General features: G+C 34.9%; 1 protein-coding gene across 1 annotated transcript in view; it reads left to right on the top strand.

Annotated features, from left to right (window-relative positions):
• FAP (fibroblast activation protein alpha) overlaps nt 1-24,352 on the top strand; it is a 97,801-nt gene that overhangs the window by 29,277 nt on the left and 44,172 nt on the right. The window contains exons 4-13 of the mRNA XM_056110444.1: nt 617-718; nt 2,449-2,543; nt 6,181-6,255; nt 7,866-7,918; nt 11,151-11,223; nt 11,915-12,035; nt 13,034-13,188; nt 15,564-15,667; nt 18,427-18,562; nt 23,071-23,115. Coding sequence (XP_055966419.1) covers nt 617-718; nt 2,449-2,543; nt 6,181-6,255; nt 7,866-7,918; nt 11,151-11,223; nt 11,915-12,035; nt 13,034-13,188; nt 15,564-15,667; nt 18,427-18,562; nt 23,071-23,115 — 959 coding nt within the window. The remainder of the gene's footprint in view (nt 1-616; nt 719-2,448; nt 2,544-6,180; nt 6,256-7,865; nt 7,919-11,150; nt 11,224-11,914; nt 12,036-13,033; nt 13,189-15,563; nt 15,668-18,426; nt 18,563-23,070; nt 23,116-24,352) is intronic.

Raw genomic sequence — 24,352 nt, 5'->3', positions numbered from 1 at the left:
AGATTAGGCTTCATACAGAAAACCTCTACTCTTAGAATTTCTAAAACCACTAACTATATTATGTGGTTCTTTTTTTTATCCACTTCCTTGTTACAATTGGCAGAATACAAAACAATCTATGTAATGAATGCATCTCTAGAGTCATCTGAAGGTAAGAATATGTATGATTTAAGCTGAACAACTGGTATGCTAAAATTCATCCTTGATAAGTCAGTGGAAATCCATGAAAAGCCTATGTTAGAAAATACAACAAAGCACTTAAGGGGCTAAATTTTTCAGTCAAATCCACATGGTCTGTAATCACTACTTTACTAGGCTTTAAGTTGATGAAATTCTCATTTCACTACCCTCAGAAACTTTGAACACTCTTCACTCTCTGATGCTTTAGTGGTCCTCTATATCTCATTCACCTCAATATATTTCCACCAGTTTCTCCCTCCAGGCAGTCAGGCTACCTTTTTATACCTCTGTGACCTGTTTATTAAAATCATATCACTTTAATGGTTATTAAAACAGATGTTAAACAAGTTTTTAGTAAATGGAAGCAGGCTAAGACATAGAATGACTAACTCCAATTTTAATAAAAATGCATTCTCTTTTTCCTGTCCCTTGAAAGTTCATAATAAAGCTGAAGGAAGTACAACCAGAGCACTCACGTTGAAGGATATTTTAAATGGGACATTTTCTTATAAAACCTTTTTTCCATACTGGATTTCAGGTAAGTGAAATATATATGTATGCTTTATTGTTGTTTAGTGCTAATGTATCTCTGTATTAACAAAAGATATAATAACTGAATTGATTATCATATTTCAATCAGAAAAGAGTGATTATTTAGAAACCTGGATATAGTTCCAATAGTAGGTAGAACATATGCTCAGCATTTGGGAGGCCCAGAGTCTGATCACCAGCATTGTGTGCCCACTGTGCTCCACTGCAGGCTGTAGCCCTGATGACCCAGAGGACACCACCACTAGACGGAGCACAAAGCCATCACCCATAACACTGGGGATTTGTATCACTGTATCACTGTCATCCCGTTGAGGGTCAAATTACTCGAGCAGGCGTCAGTAACATCTCTATTCCTCCCAGCCCTGATATTTTAGCAGTCTCTTCTTACTTGTCTTTTCCCAATGATTGGAGGCTCTTTCAGGGTCAGGGGAATGAGACCTGTTATCATTACTGTATTTGGCATATTGAATATGCCATGGGGAGTTTGCCAGGCTCTGCCCCGTGTGGGCAAAATACTCTTGGTAGCTTGCCAGGGTCTTTGAGTAGCATGTGATATGCCTATGTCTGAAACCCCATCAGATATGGTGTAGTAAGAGTGGGAAATGGGTAGGAAGTGTCTTATAATACACACACACACACACACACACACACACACACACACACATATAGCACTGTAGCACTGTTCTCCCGTTGTTCATCAATTTGCTGAAGTGGGCCCAGTAACATCTCCATCATGAAACTTGTTGTTACTGTGTTTGACATATCCAATACGTCATGGGTAGCTTGCCAGGCTTTGCTGTACGGGCGAGATACTCTCGGTAGCTTGCCAAACTCTCCGAGAGGGGTGGAGGAATCAAACCTGGCTCGGCTGGGCTGGCTGCGTGCAAGGCAAATGCCCTATTTCTGTGCTATCACTCCAGCCCATACACACACACACACACACACACACACACACACACACACACACACATCTGTCACTGTCACTGTCCTCCTGTTGTTCATAGATTTGCTTGAGTAGGCCCAGTAATGTCTCCATTGTGAGACTTGTTGTTACTGTGTTTGGCATATTGAATATTTCATGAGTAACTTGCCAGGCTTTGTCGTGCGGGCGAGATACTCTCAGTAGCTTGCCGGACTCTCTGAGAGAGGTGGAAGAATCAAACCCAGGTCAGCCGTGTGCAAGGCAAATGCCCTATATAGAGCTCCAAAATTAAATGCTGTCAATTAAGTCAACTCAAATAAATGATAAGGTTAAAAGGTTAACTAAATTATTTTTCACATTATAATTTACAGTAAAACACCACTATACAGAATAGAACCTTTTATTTTTCTTTTTTAAAAATAAAATTTACATTAAAAAGATTTTTGAAGTAAATTAAACCGAACTCAATCATAATGTATTTTTATTGCAAATGATACTATTTTGAAGCATAATATATTTTTTGTAAAGCATAGAAAATTTAATTTCATTCTTAAACACTCTGAGATAGAATAAAACTGATACTAATAAATATAGCATCTTTGTATGAAGTGTAAAATACAAATCCTTTTCTCATTTCCATCATCAGCTTTTATTTGAAATAGTATATTAAGAGGTATATATTGTACAAGGAGGAAAAGCAAGGTAAGTTTACGAAGTAAAAAATTTCTCTTTGTATAAATGTATTTCCTATTAGAAGAGATCATTTCAAGCTTTGTTTTGCTTTTTATTTAAAGGGCAAGAATATCTTCATCAATCTACAGATAATAACATAATATTTTATAATATTGAAACAGGAGAATCCTATATCATTTTGAGTAATGCCACAATGGTATGTATCTAACCTCAATATCCTCCTCAAAACCTTTTGCTTGCTCATCACTGACCAAGAAATACAGAACAAACTCTGCAAACCTGGTCTAGTCCCATCCTGCCATCTTGGTTCCATGCTGCTCTATAATTCTCCAGTTCTCTCTTCCGGTCACACTAGAGTACTGTCTCTGCCTTCTCTAAATCACTTGATATTTTTTTTTCTGCAAAATCTTACTGTGACAGAAGTTAGATTAAGAACTTAATCCTTATAATCAGGTAAAACCTGGATTTGTCATTTAAGAGTTGAAAAAATATGGGTAAATGTTCACATAGCAACAGCCTCACTATACCTGTTTCTTTCTCTATAAAAGAGCTTAAAATGAGGTCCCCATAACCATGCCACTGAACTCCGTGCCAGACTGTTTTTACTCGGGGCACCTCAGAGGAGGCTGGTGAGAGCCCTCCCCGCCCCAAGGGACCAAGCCCCAGCAGCCTACCTCCACTACCCAACTACTGCCACGCTCCAGGACACTTTCCAAATGTTTGGGCTGAGTCTCACTCATGAGTGAAGTCCCACGGAACCCAGGTAATGTGGAACTTTGTGACCTTGGACACTGGGTTCAATGGGACCTGAGAGCAGACATCCTCTGCCTGCTTCCCCAGTCTCTGGAGACCCAGGGGTCACACCCATAAGCCACTCCCTGATAATCTCCTCATCAACCACCCTCCAGAACCCATGGCTGTTTCTCCCTGAGCTTAAAATGAAGCCCCCAAAGCAATGCTACCGGACTCCTTGTCAGGCTCTTTTTATTCAGGGTGCCCCAGAGTGGCCGAGTGAGAGCCCTCCCCGCCCCAAGGGACCCAGTCCCAGCAGCCAACCTCCACTACCCAACCACTGCCACTATCCAGGCCTCTTTCCACACACTCGGGCCGAGCCTCACATATGAGTGAGCATATTCCTGGACCACGCGACCACTTTCGCGACCACTTTTGCACATCATAAGACACTCCCTACCCATTTTCCATAATTACCGCATTATATTTGATGGGGTTCAGACTCATAGAGGGAAATATATATGTATATGCCTCTCGAAGAGTCCAGCAAGCTACCGAGAGTGTCCCGCCCACACAGCAGAGCCTGGCAAGCTACCCATGGCATATTCCATATGGCAAAAGCAGTAACAATAATGGGTCTCATTCCCCTGACCCTGAAAGAGCCTCCAATACGGAAGTTTCATTGGGAAAAATGAGTAAGGAGAGGCTGATAAAATCTCAGGGCTGGGATGAATGGAGATGTTACTGGCGTCTGCTTGAGTAAATCAATGAACAATGGATGACAGTGACAGTGACAGTGATAAAAGAGAAATAATGAATCTTTTGTAAATTGAGATCAGAATTAGAATGAATTAACTGGGAAAGATAGCTCCAAGGCTGGAATGTGTGCTTTGTATATAGGAGGACTCGGTTGGTCTCTGAGCCTGCGTGATTTCTCTGAGCACAACTGGGAACAACCCCCAAGCACTGAACTAGGAATAGTCTCAGACCACTGCTAGGTGTTCTCTGAGCAAACAAAGGATTAGAGTGAAAAAAATCACTCTAGAGGGCTCACCCACTTGTACTCAGGGCTTAGTTATGGCTCTGCACTCAAATATCACTCCTTGAGAGTTCTGAGGTATTGGGGTTCAGGGTTGTTCAGGGTTTGGAGTTCAGGGGTATTCAGGGGATGTTGGGGATTGAATCCTGATCAGTCTTGTTCAAGGTTAATGCCCTACCCACCATATTATTGTTCTGGCCCCAGAAAGTGAAAGAAATAATTTAAATGAATAACAGTTGACAGTATTCAGGACAGTGTTTAAGACTGGATAAACACAAAATAAACTGTAACTATGATATTTGTGCATCTACAATTCTGTCCTTCTGGAATTTTAATCCTAATTTCACCATTCTCACCTGGAGAGATAAGGTAGGGGAGAAGACCCTTGTATCATTTACACTCCAGGCCCCAGTTTAATCCGGGCACTGAATATTATCCCCAAGACACTGAGAGGAATGCTCACTGAGCAGAAAGCCAGGTGTAAATCCTGAGCACCTTTGGGTGTGGGACAAAAACAAATGTCAACAACAATAAAAACCTACTTATCTTGTTCTTTCTTTTTAAAAAAATTTTTGGAATAAGTTCTAAATAGTTTTGTGATCTAACCTGTGAACATTTTTTCTTGTTCTAATTACATTTGGCAAACAATAAAGTTACTCTCTAATTTATTAATTTTATTCCTATGTATTATAATTTTATCTCTTTCACACACACTGATTATCTCCCTCTTCTATCCCCTTTTTCTCATTCTTTTAAGCCTCATCCTCCTTAATTTGTCATTAATATTTGTTGGTTTTTCTTTTGTTTTGCATGTACATCAGTCTTAGCTCCTTAAATTGCACACATAGGTGAAATCATTCAATACTTGTCCTTTCTCCTTCTGATTTACTTTCATTTTTGCATAATTCTTTCAGACTCTTTCCTGAAAGAATTTTTTTGCAGAGCTTCATATTTTCATAGCTGAATAGAATTTTGTTGTGTGTATGTATCATATCTTTATTCAATCATTTTTTGTCAAGCATTTCCACTGTTTCCATATTTTACCTGTTGTAAATGATGTTGCAGTAAACTTTGGAGTAAATATGCATTTTTTATTAATATTTTTGTCTTTCATTCCAAGTCATAGTGAGAGTTTCCTTATCTTTGCACCTGCCAATCGTGTTCTTTTGATGCAAGGCATTCTCAGAGGCATAATCTCATTATGATCTTATCATAAACTTCCCTGATAATCAGTGATGACATAAATAAATGTTATAATTTATTTGATAATATTTAATAAATAATTTTAATATTACATATTATTAATAATATAGCAGGACCTGAGGTATATCTGTTTTCATGCTAACATGAATAACAATAAATAATTTAATTTAATAATATTTAATAAATCAGTGAAGAAATAAAATCAGCATTTTATTACACACACTATATACATATATTTTAGGAAATACCTATTCAAATCTTTGTCCTATGTTTGCTTTGTATTTGTTTTTGTTGTTGTTGTTAAGCTAGATGAAGTCTTTTTGTTATTATTTGGAGCCACACAAGTTGTTCTCAGGGCTAATACCTGGCTCTGCACTCAGAGATAACTCTGATGCTTGGGAGACTATACTTGGTGACAAAGAACAAACCTGGGTCAGCTGAATGCAAGATGAGCTTCTTACCTGTTGTACTATCTTTCTGGACTAGACCCTACATTCATGTTTTTAATCCTTTAATGCCAAGATTAGTTGATGCTTTCATTCACCATGCAACCAATAAACCTCATGTGAATTTGGTCACACTTTCCTAAATGCTTCGTAATATTTTGTTTATATTTTTACAGAACTTTTAACTTATAAGTAAATTTCTCAGTTACAAATTTAACACTATAAGCTTCTTGGAATGTTAAAGTATATTTTATTTCTCCCACTCTTCTCTTATTGTATGTCATGAACTTATTTGTATATAGTACTGTACATGAACCTTTAATAAATTACACTGAAAGTATATGTATGTGAAGCATATCAGTGACTTGAAATTTAGTGTTTTGGTATTCTAATTGACTTTTTCATAATTTCAGAAAAGTGTTAATGCTACAAATTATGGCCTATCACCTGATCGACAATTTGCATATCTAGAAAGTGATTATTCAAAGGTATTGACTATTTAATTTGGATTTATTATAACTATCTGATTTGGATTTGTTTGGATTTGGATTTATTATATCTAAATATTTATAGATATTTATTATTTCTAATTATTTTTCTAAAACATAGGTTGGTTTATAAAAAAGTAAGCAAGTCTCATTTTCTGTCTAAAACTTCAAGAAATTATTACAAATTTAGCTATTCAAGTATGCATAATAATTCAGAATTTGATATTTTTGCCTGCTTATCCTCATGTGGTAGAAACTGCTTTTCACTGCTTTTCATTCAAGGGCACTAATATTATTCAAATATGGAAGAATTGTACCTATTTTTCTAAATATAATTAAAAATATTACTCAGTAGTTAACTCACATTTGTGCTTAAGCAAGATAAAATACAGTTAGTGGTAGCCTATACTTAAAAAAAAACTGGTGTAGAAGACTAGAGAGATAATACATAGATTAAGAGTCTCCAATATTACTTGGTTTCTCTCACATTTCTAAATGCAGCCTGGAAACCCCCAAGCACTTTTGCACTGACTCACCAATCTAAATATCTTTGGGAGGGACTCCCTGGCCTCTTGAGGACTATTTAGGCAGCTCAGTTCCCAAAACAGAACAAAACAAAACCAATACCGATATTGGAATATCAATCATGGGGCAGAACAATACTACAACTACCCATCAAAACATTTCCATTTACTTAAACTTCCTTTCAGAAATTAATCATCTTATTTTTCCTCTGTATACATCTTCAAGGTAATTCTTTTACTAAAGTATCAGAGGATCTATCAAATAAAATTGTAATAATTATTTTCAGATCAAGATCCTTTTGTTTTAACTACCATTTTTTTAATGTTACTTGAGATGCAAATTTCCCTTAATTCAAAGAGAAAAAGTCGATCTTTCCCCTTTCTGGTTGTTCAATCAGTTGATTATTTTCTAATGAAGCAAATCCTACCCACCAGCAGTCATCAGAGAAACATGCCTCAACTTGCTGAAATTTCTTTTCCAAGAATTTGGAAACCTTTTTATGAAATAAAATACAAAACAATACTTTCTTTATAGACCACAACATACCTATGTTTAATAACCGGGAAAAAAAGAGCTTTTTCTTCAGGAATATCATCTTATTTATTTTTGTAGTTTTAAATGTTAAAAAAGAAACTGTACTCAAAGAAAGGCAAGTAATTTATGTTTATTCAAATTCTCTTCAACCAAATTTAAAGATTATTTATTTTCCCAGTTCAGGACGTCCTATGGGCCAAGAAAGTCATAGTGGTTTTATTTCAATCAAGGTAAAGCATAAAGGGAAAATTCTTAGGATAGAGTATGTTAAAGAGAATCTTTTTATATTTCGGTTTTTTTATGTCTTTGGATATGCTTTTTATGGAGTGAGGGTTGCATCACTGCTGAGATTAGTTCTGGAACTTGGACAAACGGCACAAAAGTCCACAGTAAAACTCTAAATGAAGACTCTGGGAATTGAAACATATCCTTTCTAATGCTTGTGAAAAATATTTCTTTTTTACTTCTAACCTTTGAGTTAAATGATTTATTATTATGCATTATTAATGTACTTCTAAAAATTTCAATTGTCTTTATGTCCTTTCTGACAGCTTTGGAGATACTCTTACACAGCAACATATCACATCTATGACCTTAGGAATGGGTAAAATTTCACGTCTATTTATATTTTTAAATATATATATATATAGTCAATCCTCTATATCTGTGGGTTCCCCAAATGTAGATTCAGTCAATTATGGTTTGGAAATAGTAGAACTACAATGATTGAACCTGTACTGATAATGTTGCATATGTACAGGCTTTTTTCTTGTCACTATTTCTTTAGCAGTATAATACAACAACCATTTATATAGCATTTTCATTCTATTAGATATAACTAGCCTAGTTTGTTTTAATGTTCATGGGAGGCTATACATAGGTTATACACATTATCAAAATCACTTTATATAGGAATTTGTGCATCTTTGGTACCTGCAAAGGTCTGGGAATTAATTTTTTTTAATTAGGTAGATGGACTAAGAAAATAATTTCTTTGCAGGAGAAATAATATATGAAGGGCTAAGACTGGAGTGTTTGAGAAACTTAAAGTAGGTCAGTTGATTTGAAATTGGAGGAGAGCAGGCTGACTAGTGGGAGGTAGTACAAGGTCGGGAATGAGTTGAGGCCAGGATAATAATAAGGAAACTATTAAAAAGAGTTTAGATCCCATTCTGATGACAATAGGGAATCACTGAAGGGTTTTAAGTGGAAATGACATGATCAGATTTGCACCTTAAAAAAATCACTCTCACCAAGTATGGACAATGAATTGGTTTAGTTACTCATCTTACTGTGATATCCTCTTTGCTGTTATATAAAAGGAAAAATAATTATATGGCTTGAAGAGGTATTGAAAACTCTTATGGTCTATTTCACCTTTTGTTTGACAAGAATACAAAAATTTGAAAAAAAAATTATCTATCTTCTTTTAAATGTTCAGTAAAGAATGACCCTGATCTCCTTAAACTGTCAATTAAGGAACTGAAATTGCTTTATATATCAGAATCAATCTAAATTCATCTAAAAAACTCCATGTCTCTTTCTTCTCTGTGATCCATATTACCTCCAAATTCAAAAAGTATTTCTTGAGCACCTACTATGTAAAATGAAGATATAAGGGATATAAGTGAGTCCATATGCCAACTCCTATTCTTAAGAAATCTTTATAATAGTGAGATGGAAACTTTACTCTTTCAGTACAATCTAAAGATCATTTCTTTTTTTCATCATTGTGAAAGTTTTAATAATCTTCCTGTATTAAAATTCACCAAATTTAACATTGCAAATTGCTCTTTTTAAAAATTCTTTACAGAAGATTTATGGCCTAAAATATTTTTCAAAATATTTAGTTTTTGTGGGGCTGGAGTGATAGCACAGTGGGTAGGGCGTTTGCCTCGCACGCGACCAACCCGGGTTTGATTGCCAGCATCCCATATGGTCTCCTGAGCACTGCCAGGAGTGATTCCTGAGTGCAAAGCCAGGAGTAACCCCTGAGCATCGCCAGGTGTGACCCGAAAAGCAAAACAAAATTTAATTTTTGTGCAGCAAATTAAACTACTATTATTTTGCCTGCAGTTATCTAATTTACCATCTAATTTCGGGGGGTGGGGGACCAGGGAACTCAAACATAATTTAAGAAGCAAGGAGTGGAAAATAGGTTAAAATTCAAGATAAACCTAAATAATACTAATTCTAAATATTCTGTAAACTTCTAGGAGTCTACCAAGATCTGTCACAGGAAAAATAGAATCTAGTTTTGGCTCCAAGATAGGAAAGGAATCTGAGGAAATGATCACCTTTATAAAAAGGAGCCCATGCCTTTTCCCTGATACCTTTAATGGTTTGAGAAATGTAGAAAGTGGCAGCTGATTGCTTGCTGTCGTGAAGGAATATGTGCTGAAATTTATCAAAATGTTGCTCTCTAGACTGTTGCATAAATGATTCTATATTATACACCAACCTAAAGCAGTCTTAATATATCAAAGGTAATATGACAGTGAAACAAAATTCTAAAGCAGGTGAAAGTTACTTCTTTGCAAGTACCCGTAAGTATTTTTCTCAACAATCTTCTTTATCCTTAGGGGGCTAATAATGTGTTCTGCAGTCCAGTTTATCACTGGAGCAACAAGGATCTGCTTTCTCCATGACAAACTCTAGTTTCTCCAACCAATTTCAGTGGCATGATCTTCTACTGTTTTAGGCCTTATGATTTATAATTAATTAATAGTTAAATTAGGTTGTGTGAGTTACAGGTATTTTAAACTTGAGGAGAAGGGGAGAAGGAAAAGTATGAATATCAGGCACATATTTGGTCCGGATTGGAGATACTTTTTTGGGAAGGTTAGATCCTTTCTTTAGGCTCCTTGAATTATACCTTGGAAACAGGTCTTGTTTTTCTTCTCCTTGAAAGCAGTCTTGAAACAAATGTAATCGTCAAAAGGAAGATAGTCAAAACTTAAGTATAGCATCAAATGAGTGTTTAACACTTAAAAAAATCTGAACACATTCTTGCAGCAAAACCGCAAAAACTTTACAATGCACGTCAGTCAATTAAGTATTGCAGGGTGATTCTCAGCATCAAAGTGAGATTTTTGGCCAATAGGATATTTGAAATTTCTACATGGATGAGGACTTCACAAGCTTAAGGCATACTGCCCAGTATACGATCTGTTTTTCAGTTTTGCTTGAGATCAGATGTTCCTTTCCTTTTCTGATTTCAAGTCAGATCCCTGGGGAGATTGTCAAATGGCATCTTATTTTCAAAAATTTGAAATGCATATGCATTCGCAGAGATGGGGGTTGTGAATGAGAATGTGGAAGAGTACATATTAAACTTCAGTACAATTATAGAATTTTAGAGCTGGAAGACAACTCAGAGACCATCTCAGCTTAGTGTGTACAAATTTTATACAATTCTAAGGGTTCAAAGACTAGAGTTTAATTAGGGGTCTGCCAAGAACTAGCAACATAACCTCAAAGAATCATATCATTTCTTTAATCTCATGCAATTTTCCTCTGTAAACTGAGCATGTTTTATTAGTTTCTAAGAATATTCCTACTCACGCTGCCTATGAATTTTTAATCTATTCATTCCACACTAAGGGTCAAGAAACTGACACCAAGTGAAGTTAAATGACTTTGAAGTAACTAGTGACAGGTTGCAAATGTTACCCAAATTTTCAGAACCTTGTACCCAGTTTTCTTTCCACTGTGTTTGAAGAAGCAGAGAGGACAGAAAATCCTTCAGTTTTAATGGTCTTATTTGTTTATTATTTTTTGCTTGTATTTGAGTAGAGCATAAAACTATAAGGTGTTTTATTTTTTTTTCCTTCTAGGGAGTTTGTGAGAAGAAATAGACTTCCCCGTCAAATTCAGTATTTATGCTGGTCGCCTGTTGGTAGTAAATTAGTAAGTGTTTAAATTATAGAAGTGTTTGATCATTTAAATAAAAGAGGAGCCATTTGATTTTGGCCTTTGTTAAATTTCTTTGCCTGCAAGAAAAAAAATGCATTCATGACTATTTTAGTCGTTAAAAACGGGAAGAGTTTTGATAAATTGAAACCCATCTGAGAATTCCGCAAAATCTCAAGTTCATGGATAGACTTCTTTAAATATCGCAGTCAAAAACTTTATCCATATACTCAGCCAGAATGCGTTGTGCCAGAAAGCTCAGGAAAAATATGGTTTTCACAAGTTTCCCAGACTAGCTTCAGACAACATAAAATTTTGTCCAAGCTCTTATTTAAGGACTCTAAATAAAGATTAGATCTGGCTAGCTATTAATATTCAGAGATTTATTTGACTCTCTGTCAATATACATATTTATTTGAGTAATCAAACAAGTAATCTATAGTAAACTTTTTTATTTATATAAAATAGACTTAAACAATCATAATTGATAATACATGAATAAATGGGGCTTTAACCTATTATATTGATATTTTTGCTTGTCAGTATCTATGTCACCATCACTTTTGAAGATCTGAGGTTAATAATTATCACCATAACATATACGTGTGTATGAGTGTTTATATATATGTTTGTATATGCATATATATGCACATACTATTGTATGTTTTAGAAATTATCACTCTTTCAGGCATATGTCTATCAAAACAATATCTATTTGAAACAAAGACCAGAAGACCCACCTTTTCAAATTACATATAATGGAAGAGAAAATAAGATATTTAATGGAATACCAGACTGGGTTTATGAAGGTAAATCTTTTTTAGTCCTTTTGGCTTAGAGTTTTAGCTGAAAATAATGGCATACATTTAAGAGAATTTAGGTGAAGGGCTAATTATTTAAGCAAATGATGATACGTCTGAAAGTAATAGTTCTTAAACAAGACATAAATGTTCTAAAAGAGAAAACCCTTATACCAGGGATATTGGTGGTGGGGAATGTGCACTGGTAGAGGGATGGATGTTTGATCATTGTGTGATTGTAACCCAAACATGAAAGCTTGTAACTTTCTCAAGGTGATTCAATAAAATTCTTTAAAAAAGAGAGAAAACACTTCTTAGCAGAAAACTGGTATTTATTTTCAAGAATATTATAAAGTGGTAGTAATAATTTACATTCCAAGAAGTATATTATATTTAGATGCCATGTTAGTACCTTTTTTCGGGTTTGTTTTTCTTGAAAAAACAAATCTTTTCCCAAAGTTTAACAATTGCCTATAACATTTTTAGTAAAATATTCTTAGTTTGTGATACTCTCATGAATTTGATCTTCTTTGTAGGTCATGTAGGAACCAGAACATAACTAGATTTTAAAAATTCTTTTTGTTATCACCTTTATTTTTAAATAATATAACTGAATTAAACCTATTTTTGTTTCTTTTTAATTCTCAGGAAAGGCAATTTTAAATAGTCATGCATCCTGCATTATAATTACAGCTCTCTATTTTGACTAATTCAAGAATTATAAAACTAGAAGTTTTCCCAAAAAGAAAATTATTTCAGACATATATTATTTATTAAAATAGAATTTTATTAATGCCAATTCATAACAAGACTTAGTTTTGTTTGTCATGGAGTACAAGGTTAAACTAATCCTCTAAAATCAGACTAATTAATATAATGAAGGTTGTATATGTCACATCCACACTTTTATTTTAGTCAATAAGTTGCTATTGACAGTGTACTTTGAAGTATCTATAAGAGAATTTTAATAGTAGAATGTAATTATAGTTAATATGCTTATTTGTCAGAGGAAATGCTTGCTACAAAATATGCGCTCTGGTGGTCTCCTAATGGAAAATTTTTGGCATATGCAGAGTTCAATGATACAGAGATACCAATTATTGCCTATTCTTATTATGGAGATGAACAATATCCTAGAACGATTAATATTCCATACCCAAAGGTATGTTGAAGACTGTAAGCAGATGATTTTTTTCTTATATCAAAATGAGCAATCAATACCATGAATAGAGGTGGAATCAACAAGTTTGGAGAGTTTCTTGTTCTTGTGCATTGTAAGGCAAACATTGTACTGTGCTCTATTATTTATGTGGACATCTGTTGCTTTGGACATCTGGTTGTGCTGGATGAAGTAGATTTGCAAAATCCATTGCAGAATCTTTGAAAAACATATGGTCTAAATCATAGAGGAAAAACAAGCTTAACTTAATTTTCATTTTTTCATATTTTATGCTCTAAATTCAGGGCAAAGTTCTATTTGCAAGTCTCTCTTCATTTCTCATATATATGCAAACTAGATTGGGAAATATAAATGTTGAACTTGATGTTTGTGTCAGGTAAAAACAGGCTTGATCTTTCCTGGATATGAAAGATAATTTTGTGAAGTTAATTTCTTTTTTGAAGGACTTAAATACCATATAAGCCCAAAATTTCTTACAAAAATATTCTAGTTCTTTGCATATATACTTTTAATTTAGTCCTATGTCTGAAGAAAGGAGACTTATATGTATAATCAGAGAATGGTTAGGTTACAGAGAGAAGCATTGCATACTAATTTAATTTAGATGAAAAATCTAAATGAAGGGCATTAAAGCATAATCTCTCTCCTCTCCCTCTCTCTCTCTCTTCTCCGCCTTTCATTTTGCATTTTGCATAGCAATGAAAGTTATTTTAGAATGCAGTTCTATAGTGTCTATTGTTTTACTGGAAAAAAGAAACTCTATCATGGATGGATTCACCATACCCTCTATGTTAAAAAGATGAAATAAGTGTTCATCAACAGGAGTGGATTCCTAAATTAGTCTTTGTGGCCACTATAAGAAAAATAAAAATTAGATAGTATTTTATGTTTAAAAACTATGGTTATGTTATGTTATGTTTGCTATTCTATGCTATGTTATGTTACATTGTGTTATGGGGAAAGGCAATGAGCATGAGATGAATGTTGGGACCGGACAGATAGTACAATGGGAAGAGTGATTTCCTTGTATGTGGTCTACCTGGTCCAATCCGAGAACCACATATAGTCCCCCAAGCCTCCTCAGGAGTGATCCATGAGCAAAGAGCAAGGAGTAAGCCATGACTTTCCTGTGTGTGATCCTGAAACAAATATAAACCTGAAGACTGTTAACGTGGATGCTTAAAAGCTATGTAGTTAAGTCTGAAAGCTGAAAGTGTTTTAAAATGAGAGGTGTGACACTTGGGATCTGAGATGTGAAAGACTCGTATCTTTGGGAGTGTTTAAGGCAGGAGGAAGAGATTAAGAAATCTAGAGCTGAGCACCAAGTGACATTGACAGGGAAATTGAGACCCGAATTCTCTTATTTCATTTAATATTGAAGTGGCAGGAATTTCTAGCTTTGTCTAACAGGTAGAACAACTCCAAAGAACCATAGAGTCCCAGCTAAACCTTGGGGAAATAGAGAGATTAGAGGAAACCCTTGAAAAATCTGTAGATAAATCCAAATAGTTTGGAGTCATTCATACTGGATACCAAAACCATGAAGATTTAAATTACATTAAAGTTATGATTTGTGTTTTTATATGGTACATAAGAGGGAAACTCTAAGACGCTGGCTGGACATGAATCATGTTTTCATGTAAGTTTAGGTCTTATAATAGCACAGAAATCACAAAAGAATGCAAATATAAGTATTCTGGTCACTATTTAAAGTAAGATTTCTGTAGTCATTTGGGGGGTTTGGGGAAGGAGACAATAGTAATAATGTAACAAGCTAGAAAACTGCCATTGTTCCAGACCAAATTATAAAAGAATTTTTCATGTATAAGTACCTTTCATTTTTTTATACTTTATTCTCATCTTCCAAAGTCAATCAGAGAAGAAAAGTAGAAGGGGTCAGGGAGATGGCTCTAAGGCTAGAGTGTATGCTTTACATTCAGAAACCGTGGGTTCAATCCCCAGCACTGCATGATCCCTTGATTAATGCTGGGTGACATCCCAAAGTATAGCTCTTAGAGTAACCTGTGAGTGCCACTAGAGTGTGGCCCAAATATAAATAATAGATAAAAACAGAAAAGAGAATATGGATCATCTGACAGCATTTTCATAACTAAAATATTTTCTTGTGAATCAACATTTCCTCATTTGTCATTTAAAATGTATGTTTTCACTCTGCTTGACATAATTGTCCTCCTAGGAAATACGAAGTGAGGTTTCTGGTTATGATTGGAATATTTTCAAAAGCAATATACTCAACAATATTAGCTCATTCATAATATGCCTAAATTTCCAAGTGTTTTTAAAATAATGATGATACTTAGAATTTTATGATCTTATGTATCTCTATTTTCTTGCAGGCTGGGGCTAAGAATCCTGTTGTGCGGGTATTTATTATTGATACCACTTACCCTGAACATGTAGGTCCCAGAGAGGTGCCAGTTCCAGCAATGATAGCTTCAAGGTATAAAAATTGGGGCTGGAGCGATAGCACAGCGGGTAGGGTGTTTGCCTTGCACATAGCCGACCCGGATTCGATTCCCAGCATCCCATATGGTCCCCTGAGCACAGCCAGGAGTAATTCCTGAGTGCATGAGCCAGGAATAACCCCTGTGCATTGTCAGGTGTGACCCAAAAAGCAAAAAAAAAAAAAATTCTAAGATACTTCTCACTATTCAACTGAGTTTTCACACTACTATTTCTTCATCAGAACATTATACTTCTTTGCTAGTGAGTTTACAATGTGCACACACACAATAAATAGATGAAATTTATATGTAAATCTAAATATATTCAAACTTAAAAATCATGAATTGAGTTTTAAAATTTCTTTTAAAATATTAGCATTTTTCCACATTCATCACCACAGTAACCAATCTAAATGGTATTTTTCTCAGATACGTGAATGAAAACGGAGTCAAAGGTAAAGATAGTAAATGCATGTGAATGCTTAACCTAGTTTCTTTCCAGGGTGTCCTACCTTGTTTGTCTCCAGCCAGGGTTTGTTGATGGATGTTTATTGAGTATATCTGACAAAGAAGACACAAAAGCCAATTCTCTTCAGATATTATCAATTCTTACGAGAATACCATCTATTCTCATTTATCTGTTTATAGAATTACTTGGGAATTAGCGATAGGCATTCTGTGACATAAAATATTTTCATTTCCCTACAATAATAGCTTATATAGATGTAGTCTGATTAATCCCAGTTTGAGCAACTTCCTAAGCCCTTTTCAGGTTCTTGTGATCTATTAAATTTAAATTGATAAAAAAAAAATTGGTATTTCCAAGCTCTGCCAGGCGGTGTCTTTCTATCTCTGCCCAAACCCTAGAAGCTTTCCATCTTGCCCTCTCTTCCTTCCTCACGAAAGGGAGACAGAGAGGATTGAGTAATAGATCTCTGAACAGAAAATGAACTTCATCAGAGATCTGATGATGTGTTTGTATAATAAAAAGTTGCTTTTACCCATCTCAACCCAGTTTATAAAACAATTGACTTAGTACACATTTTTACCTTTTTATTAAAATGTCATTTTCCTTAGGAAATAATGAAAGAATAAGGTTCTATATAAGAGGCCAAGAGTTATGTTTGGGCATCCATAAGTGCTAACAATTTAATAGTGATAGCTAATATTTCTGGAGTACACTGTAGAGAAAACATAATTGTCAAGCACTTAAAGTGTTTAGCATTCTCTGCAAATTCTTACAGCAATCTTTGAAATTGGTAGTATTATTATAATACCCTATTATATAAAAATAAAGATGGATAAATGAATGTCCCAAAGTAGTAAAAGAGAGAAGACTAGACTTGAGACTGAAAATTCTTCCAACCCTGTGACTTCTTTTATAAAGATCTCCAAACTCAGTGAATAATTTTATTGAGGCACTTTGTCAACAAGTTCATCCTTAGAGACAAATAAACATTACTACCAGTTATTAACCCTATCACGAATCACGACCATCCTGTTATTCGTCGATTGCCTTGAGCAGGCCCCAGTAACGGCTCCTTCATCCTAGCCCTGAGATTTTTAAAAAAGTGCCATGTTCAAGGCTCTTTCAGAGTTAGGAGAATGAGACCCATCATTGTTACTGGTATTTGGCATATTGGGTACGCCACGGGGAGTTTGCCAGACTCTGCCGTGTGGGCAGGTTACATTTGGTAGCCTGCCAGTTTGTCCAAAGTAGGAATGAAATAATAAGATGTCACACGGCTGCGAATTTTATAGCTTGGAAATACCAATTTTTTTATCAATTTAAATTTAATAGATCACAAGAACCTGAAAAGGGCTTAGGAAGTTGCTCAAACTGGGATTAATCAGACTACATCTATATAAGCTATTATTGTAGGGAAATGAAAAATTTTATAGTCTCTGAGTCTTGGCCATTGATGGGATTACACGGCACCAGGGGGCCAGCTGGTAGGTGTGACCCCGCCTACTGGAATTTGGAGGATCTGGGTGGAAGATGCTCAGCTCCGATCCAAGTAGGCTTGGAGATCTCAGCCCCGGGACCCGCGTGCCTTTGTTCCCCTGCCGGTACCTTCATGTGTGTAGAGAGTGGTCTCAGCATGGTGGTGGCTGGTTCTGGAGGTCTTCGGCTATTTACCCTATATGTGATCAATATTTAGTTAATCATCATGTCTGATTATTATACTAAGCCAATGTCATTGTTATATACCATATTTAATGAAATCTACATTCCACTATAATATTATATAGTTTTCACATGCACATCATTATAAATCTGTATAAACTATATAGCATTCATGAATATTAGCAGGTAAAACTTGACTTCCCACACAAACCTGCATGAAGAGAAAAACTTTTGCCATACTTGCCTCCCTCTCAATTAGTCAAAGTGAGAAACTGAGTTTACTTATAATTTTACTTATATAAAAATAAACTAGTTTATGCATTTTCTGCTTCAGATTTATCAAAAGCTTTGCTAATATATCTGAAATTCTCTCATAAGAGGTCAAAATACAAAATGGGAAAAATGATCAAGTGTAAAATTATTTCTTTAGATGAATTAGTTCCCATGTAGATATTATTTAAAGCAGCAGATACCTTCAAATTTTCCCTTCAAAGAAAGAAAAATGTTGCTTACCTATGGAATAAATCTCGTAAATAAAAACATGCAACCATTAAAACATAAAAAATATATATATTTAATATATTGATTTATGTCTGTGACTATCTCTTTGAATTTGTTTGCTTGCAGTGATTATTATTTCAGTTGGCTCACATGGGTTACTGATGGAAGAATTTGTTTGCAGTGGCTAAAAAGAATACAGAATGTTTCCGTCTTGTCAATATGTGATTTCAGGGAAGACTGGCAAACATGGGATTGTCCAAAGGTAGGTAATATTCAGACCAAAAATATATTTCTAAAGACAGAAGAACAAGTGTGGAGACTTATTTTCAGATAACATTTTATATTATAAAGTTAGAATTATTACATTCAACTTCTGTTCGCAAGGAAAATGTCGTAAGTCTTTTATTTTTATTAAATAAATACAATTTTTCATTGTTTGTAGAATAACTTGAGCATTTGAAATTAAATGGGGTGAAATACTGAATGAAAAGTAATTCAAAATTGAGAAAATTGAGTATGTGGTTCTCAAACAAATCCATTTTTTTTCCACTCAAGAATATCTGGTAGGAAACACAATAACAAATACAAAAAGGTAAAATGACTCTGCTAGGGAAACATATTCTTCAGAAGAAAATAGAGTAGAAATTAAAATGGGGCCTGGGGAAAATTGAAAAGTAAAACTTTCAAAAGAAAAAAAAATATCCATCCTATGACTATTGTTGGTGATGCTATTTTTTGTTGGGATAGAGGAGTTCACTCCTAGTGGTGCCCAGGGGATGGACCATGCTTTGCCAGCTATACAATGTGGGTCTCTTTCATACAAAACTCGGTTCTCTAAGTCATATATTGAACCCCAGATATTCCTATTTTAATATCTGAAGTTAGCTATTGAGAACAGGACAGAAATATCAGATCAAATTATCCTGCTACTCTGTTAACTTAGGCAAGTACTCCATTGTATGCTAATTATGGGAGAAAATGAAAAGAAATCAGGCGCTGATTTATTTTTGACTTTTAATTGTTTCTATTGCTTAAATCTAAACATAATCTGTTGAATTAATGAGCCAGGAAACAACTTCACCAATCTAAAAGCTTTAAAATAGGACTGCTCATAAGTACTCATAAAAAAAGAAAACTAAGAAATACAAAATGTTTATTTTTAAATAGGAAATTTGATGGGTACATTTCATGAGACTTCTAATTACGAAGAAATGTTTCATTAAACCAAATATAGAATAAACAAATTTTATAAAGTAAAAAAAAATACAAAGCAATTAAAGTAAATCACTAAATTCCATCTAGAAATCAGGACATTATATTTTGCAAGGAAAAAGTCAGATGAATCTGTTTGGAAATATATCAGGACTATAATAGTCAACATAACTTAGGCTAAAAATATTTTTTAAATCACTAGTGTGTATTTGAGATGCTTAACTAATTTTGATGGAATATGCTAGAAGCTTATTTTTATCTATTTATAATTTGATATACAAAGCAGAAATATTTTGGCTTTAAAGCAGTATGCTAAGCAAAGAAAAAAATTGAGTAGGAAATCTTGGTTGTGCTAGTTAATTAGAAACCATTCCTCTGATTAGTCACTTTTAGATAAATATATCTTTAATATTTTTATTGAATCTATGTCTTAGGAATCACTTTAATTTCATCAGTTTAAAATTGTAATGTTGGTCATTTACATACAATTTTTAGCTTTTAAAACTAGGCATGTTAAAACTGTGATTGCTTTGGAATCTGAAATTCTAATTTATCAAAATCTGAGACAACTTTTTTCCAAACTGACAGAACATATAAAATGCTCATTCAATGACATGTGCAACTCCCTGGAATATAAACTTTAGCTTTATGGCCAAAAACGGTGCTTAAATTTAGACTGCCAGGTTTGAATAACCTTAAGATCTCAAAACAACCACTGTTTCAAAATATTCTGATAAATATATGGAACACATTTACAGATTTAAGAACAGTGTTGAACTTTCCAACAATGATACTCACACACACATCTCATGACTAATGTCAGAGAGAGAGAGAGAGAGAGAGAGAGAGAGAGAGAGAGTGAATGAAAGAATTTTGAAAACAAATATTTAAGGTTAAGTGAAGTAGCAACATTTGATTCAGGTTAGAAGTCCTACTCAGAACAAAGAGGTAAAGGAAACTGGCACAAGCTACTTGTATATAACCATATTAATAAAATTTACTGAAAATGTTATTTAGGGAAAATACCTTTCATCTAATACTTCCTTCTTTGCGAGTAGTATTAATTTTATCATTAATACTAATAAAGGAGAATAGTATTAATTTTATCATTAGGACTAAATAATAAAAATGTTTTAGTGCTTAAAAAACTGTTGATCTAATCTGTTCTCTCTATTGAACCATTGCTATAGAAAAATTTCAGTTTTAAAAGTTTATTATTTTCTTGCTTTTTCAAACAGAACACTCTCCCATAGTTTCCTTTTTTCTTCAGTCTATTCTTTTCTTTTCCAGCTTTTCTTCTGGCTTCCCAGTAGATCTTAATATTTCCCTAAACTAATGTATTAGAAAGCTAGCCATTTGTTTTAATAACACCTCCCCCCCAAAAAAAAGCCAGTGGGTTAATATAGCAGGAAAAAAATGGTATTCTCATCTAGATAAATGTCAGAAAATATGGTGACAGGAGATATTCTGCTCCATATAGGCCTTCAGGTACAAGGCTGGTCATCTCTGTATTATCTTCATATGGTAGCTTCTAAAGTTAGCCCCCAAATCATTCAAAACTGAATACCAATACCCAGCATGGATATTTTTAAAAAAGTATTGGAGGAACATGTATAAAAGTCTCTCATAGATTATGTTCAAGGTTACACCTGAAATAGTATGAATACATTCTATTCATATGCCAATGGTTAAAATTTTCCACATAATCTCATTGGAAAATGAATCAAAAAATGTAGTCTAACAAATGTTAAGGGTGGGAAAGTAGCGTACTATTCTATGGGATTGTCACACAGTGGTAAAGCATTCACTTTGCATATTTGAGGCCAGGACTTCCATCCTTGGATCTGCCCTGTACAGGACAGCCCAGTGTGCAAGCCCCACCCCGAAGTGGCAATAACCTCAACAAAATGGAAGAGAAAGGAGGAAAAATCTAGTCCCAGTGTTAAGGAAAAAGGATCTACAGTTTCTGTCACAATCTGACTTGCTCTCTTTCTGTTACTACTTGTTCATCAAATTCATTGAAACAGTTTGAAATTTCAAGTACTTTTTCTCCATCCTCACTATCACTACCTAGACTTTGTTCATTATTCCCCATACTACAGTTGTTTTTTCAGTTGGTCTCTCTGCCTCGTTCTACCTGACCCACTTCTATGTTCATGATTATCTTTTCCAAGTTGTCATTTTGAAATAATTCAAAGAATTTTTCAAGAGAAGTCCTTAATTTTAAATGTGACAAAAGTTTCTCTAAGATCTTGGAGTCTAAAAGATAGTAGAGGACAACCAATTTCTGGCATCCCATATGGTCCTCTGAGCCCACTAAGAGTGCAAGACAGGTTTGGGTTTTTTTTAATGTATTTTGTTTTATTTTGGGGGGTCACACCCAACGATGCTCAGGGGTTGCTCCTGGTTCCCTCACTCTGGAATTACTCCTGGTGGTGCTTGGGGTACCTTGCACTCTGGAATTACTCCTGGTGGTGTTCCGGGTATCACATGGGTTGCCAGGAATTGAACCTGGGATGGCTGCGTGCAAGGCAAATGCCCTAGCTGCTGTACTGTTATTCCAGATCGGCTGCCAAGAGTGATCCCTGAGTGCAGAGTCAGGAGAAAACTGAGCATGGCTGGATGTGGTCAAAAAATAAAATAAAATAAATTTTCCTCTAAGATACAGAGCATATTTTCCCCCATTTTCTAATAATTTCCCTTAGTCATTTTACTTTCTGACATATTAAAGTACTTATATTTTACCTAGTGGGTCTGGTTTCTAGAATTTTTTTTGACTAGTTGTTTGCTAGTATAGGGCTAGAGCGATAGCACAGTGGTAGGGCGTTTGCCTTGCACGCAGCCAACATGGCCGACCCGAGTTCGATTCCTCCGCCCCTCTCGGAGAGCCCGGCAAGCTACCGAGGAGAGTATCTCGCCCACATGGCAGAGCCTGGCAAGCTCCCCGTGATGTATTCGATATGCCAAACACAGTAACAACAAAGTCTCCAATGGAGACGTTACTGGGCCCGCTCGAGCAAATCGATGATCCACGGGAGGGCCTTACTTTATTTACCTTACTTTATTTGCTAGAAAAGTCAAATGAGCTATTTAGTTACTAAATATTTACTTCACGAATTTTCAATTATCATAAACTAAAATATATAGTAAAGTAAAATTTAGTGCAAATTTTTAAAATTCATTGGTATTTTCAAGGAAAAAAAGTTGCTTCATATGCTAAAAAATAAACTTAACTAAAACTCCACTGTGAAATACTTTTTTATCTAACTGACACCAACTATTTGGAGTTGTGTCTGGATATTGTGGTAATTCTAAGTAACTGCCTCATCGAAGAGTTAAAAATACTTGTTAATAATTCACATTATGAATGAAGCACTTAGGTTTTCTATGCAACACCAAAGATATCAAACTTGAGTTTATCTAATTTGAATGTAGTCAGATTAAACTTCTTAGAAATAGTTCACTAAACCAGGGAAGCTTGACTGATTTAAAATGTGTAGATTTCAAAGTAAAACATCTTTCTGATGTGCCTCTTTGTATGATCTTTTTGTCTTTTAGACTCAACAGCATATAGAAGAGAGCAGAACTGGATGGGCTGGTGGAGTATGATTTTGTTATCTTTTTCCTATATTTTAATGAAATTTGATAAGTGATAAGTTATCTCAGGATTATTTAAATTGTATCCAAACTAGCACAAGGTAAAACAAAAAAGGAGTATTTCTTTCAGCAATGTTTGTGTCAATTTCAATGTCTATATTTTTAGAATTCCATGGAAAATACATCGTATTCCTCATGCCCCAACCTCAGGTTTTTCAGTTGACTCTCTGGCATCCATAATTAATGTTACTTCTGAACATCTTAGTCATTTAGAAACCATGCAGCCAACCTGATGGACCCAAGTTCGATTCCTCCACCACTCTGAGAGCTTGGCAAGCTACTGAGAGTATCTCACCCACCCGACAAAGCATGGCAAGCTAACCGGGATGTATTCGATATGCCAAACACAGTAACAAGTCTGACAATGTTACTGGGCCTACTCGAGCAAATCGATGAACAACGGGAGGACAGTGACAGTGACAGTGATATGAACTTAAATTATCACTGTATCACTGTCATCCTGTTGTTCATCGATTGCCTCGAGCAGGCCCCAGTAACATCTCCTTCATCCTAGCCCTGAGATTTTAAAAAGTGCCACATTCGAGGCTCTTCAAGGTCAGGAGAATGATACCCATCATTGTTACTTGTTTTTGGCATATTGAATATGCCATGTGGAGTTTGCCAGACTCTGCTGTGTTTGCAGGATACTTTTGGTAGCCTGCCAGGTTCTCCAGAGTAAGAACTAGATAATAGGATGTCGCTTCCGGGAGCTGGGTTTTATAGTCTCTGGGTCTTGGCCATTGATGGGATTACACAGCGCCGGGGGTAACTGGTGGATGTAACACCTACATACTGGAAGTTGGGGGATCTGGGTAGAGGAGGCCCGAGTCCCAATCCGAGCAGGCTTGGAGATCTACGCACCTATATATATTCTCATTTTTAAATAAAATGTGTCAAATAGGAAAATATATTGCTTTATCACAATTTGTGTTCATACATCTGAGAACTTTGGATGTTTATTCAGTGATATCTGAGTACTTTGGATGTTTATTCAGTGATTGAAGAGAATTTTTAGTGCAAAAATTAAGTGTTGTGAAAATATCAATATTATCTTTTATCCTAAATGAAGAAATTCAAAATAGGACAAAGAATTAGTGACTTGTGTGGATGTTGTCACTTATCTCAAAACTAATGACTTCAACTAGCATTTGGTCTACTCTGAGATTTCTATATATACAAATAA

This window comes from Sorex fumeus, unplaced genomic scaffold (genome assembly GCF_029834395.1).
Source record: "Sorex fumeus unplaced genomic scaffold, SorFum_2.1 ptg000009l, whole genome shotgun sequence".
NCBI classification, from domain to species: Eukaryota; Metazoa; Chordata; class Mammalia; order Eulipotyphla; family Soricidae; genus Sorex; species Sorex fumeus.
Note: the sequence above shows the minus strand (reverse complement) of the source record. Positions and strands in the feature narration are given on the sequence as shown.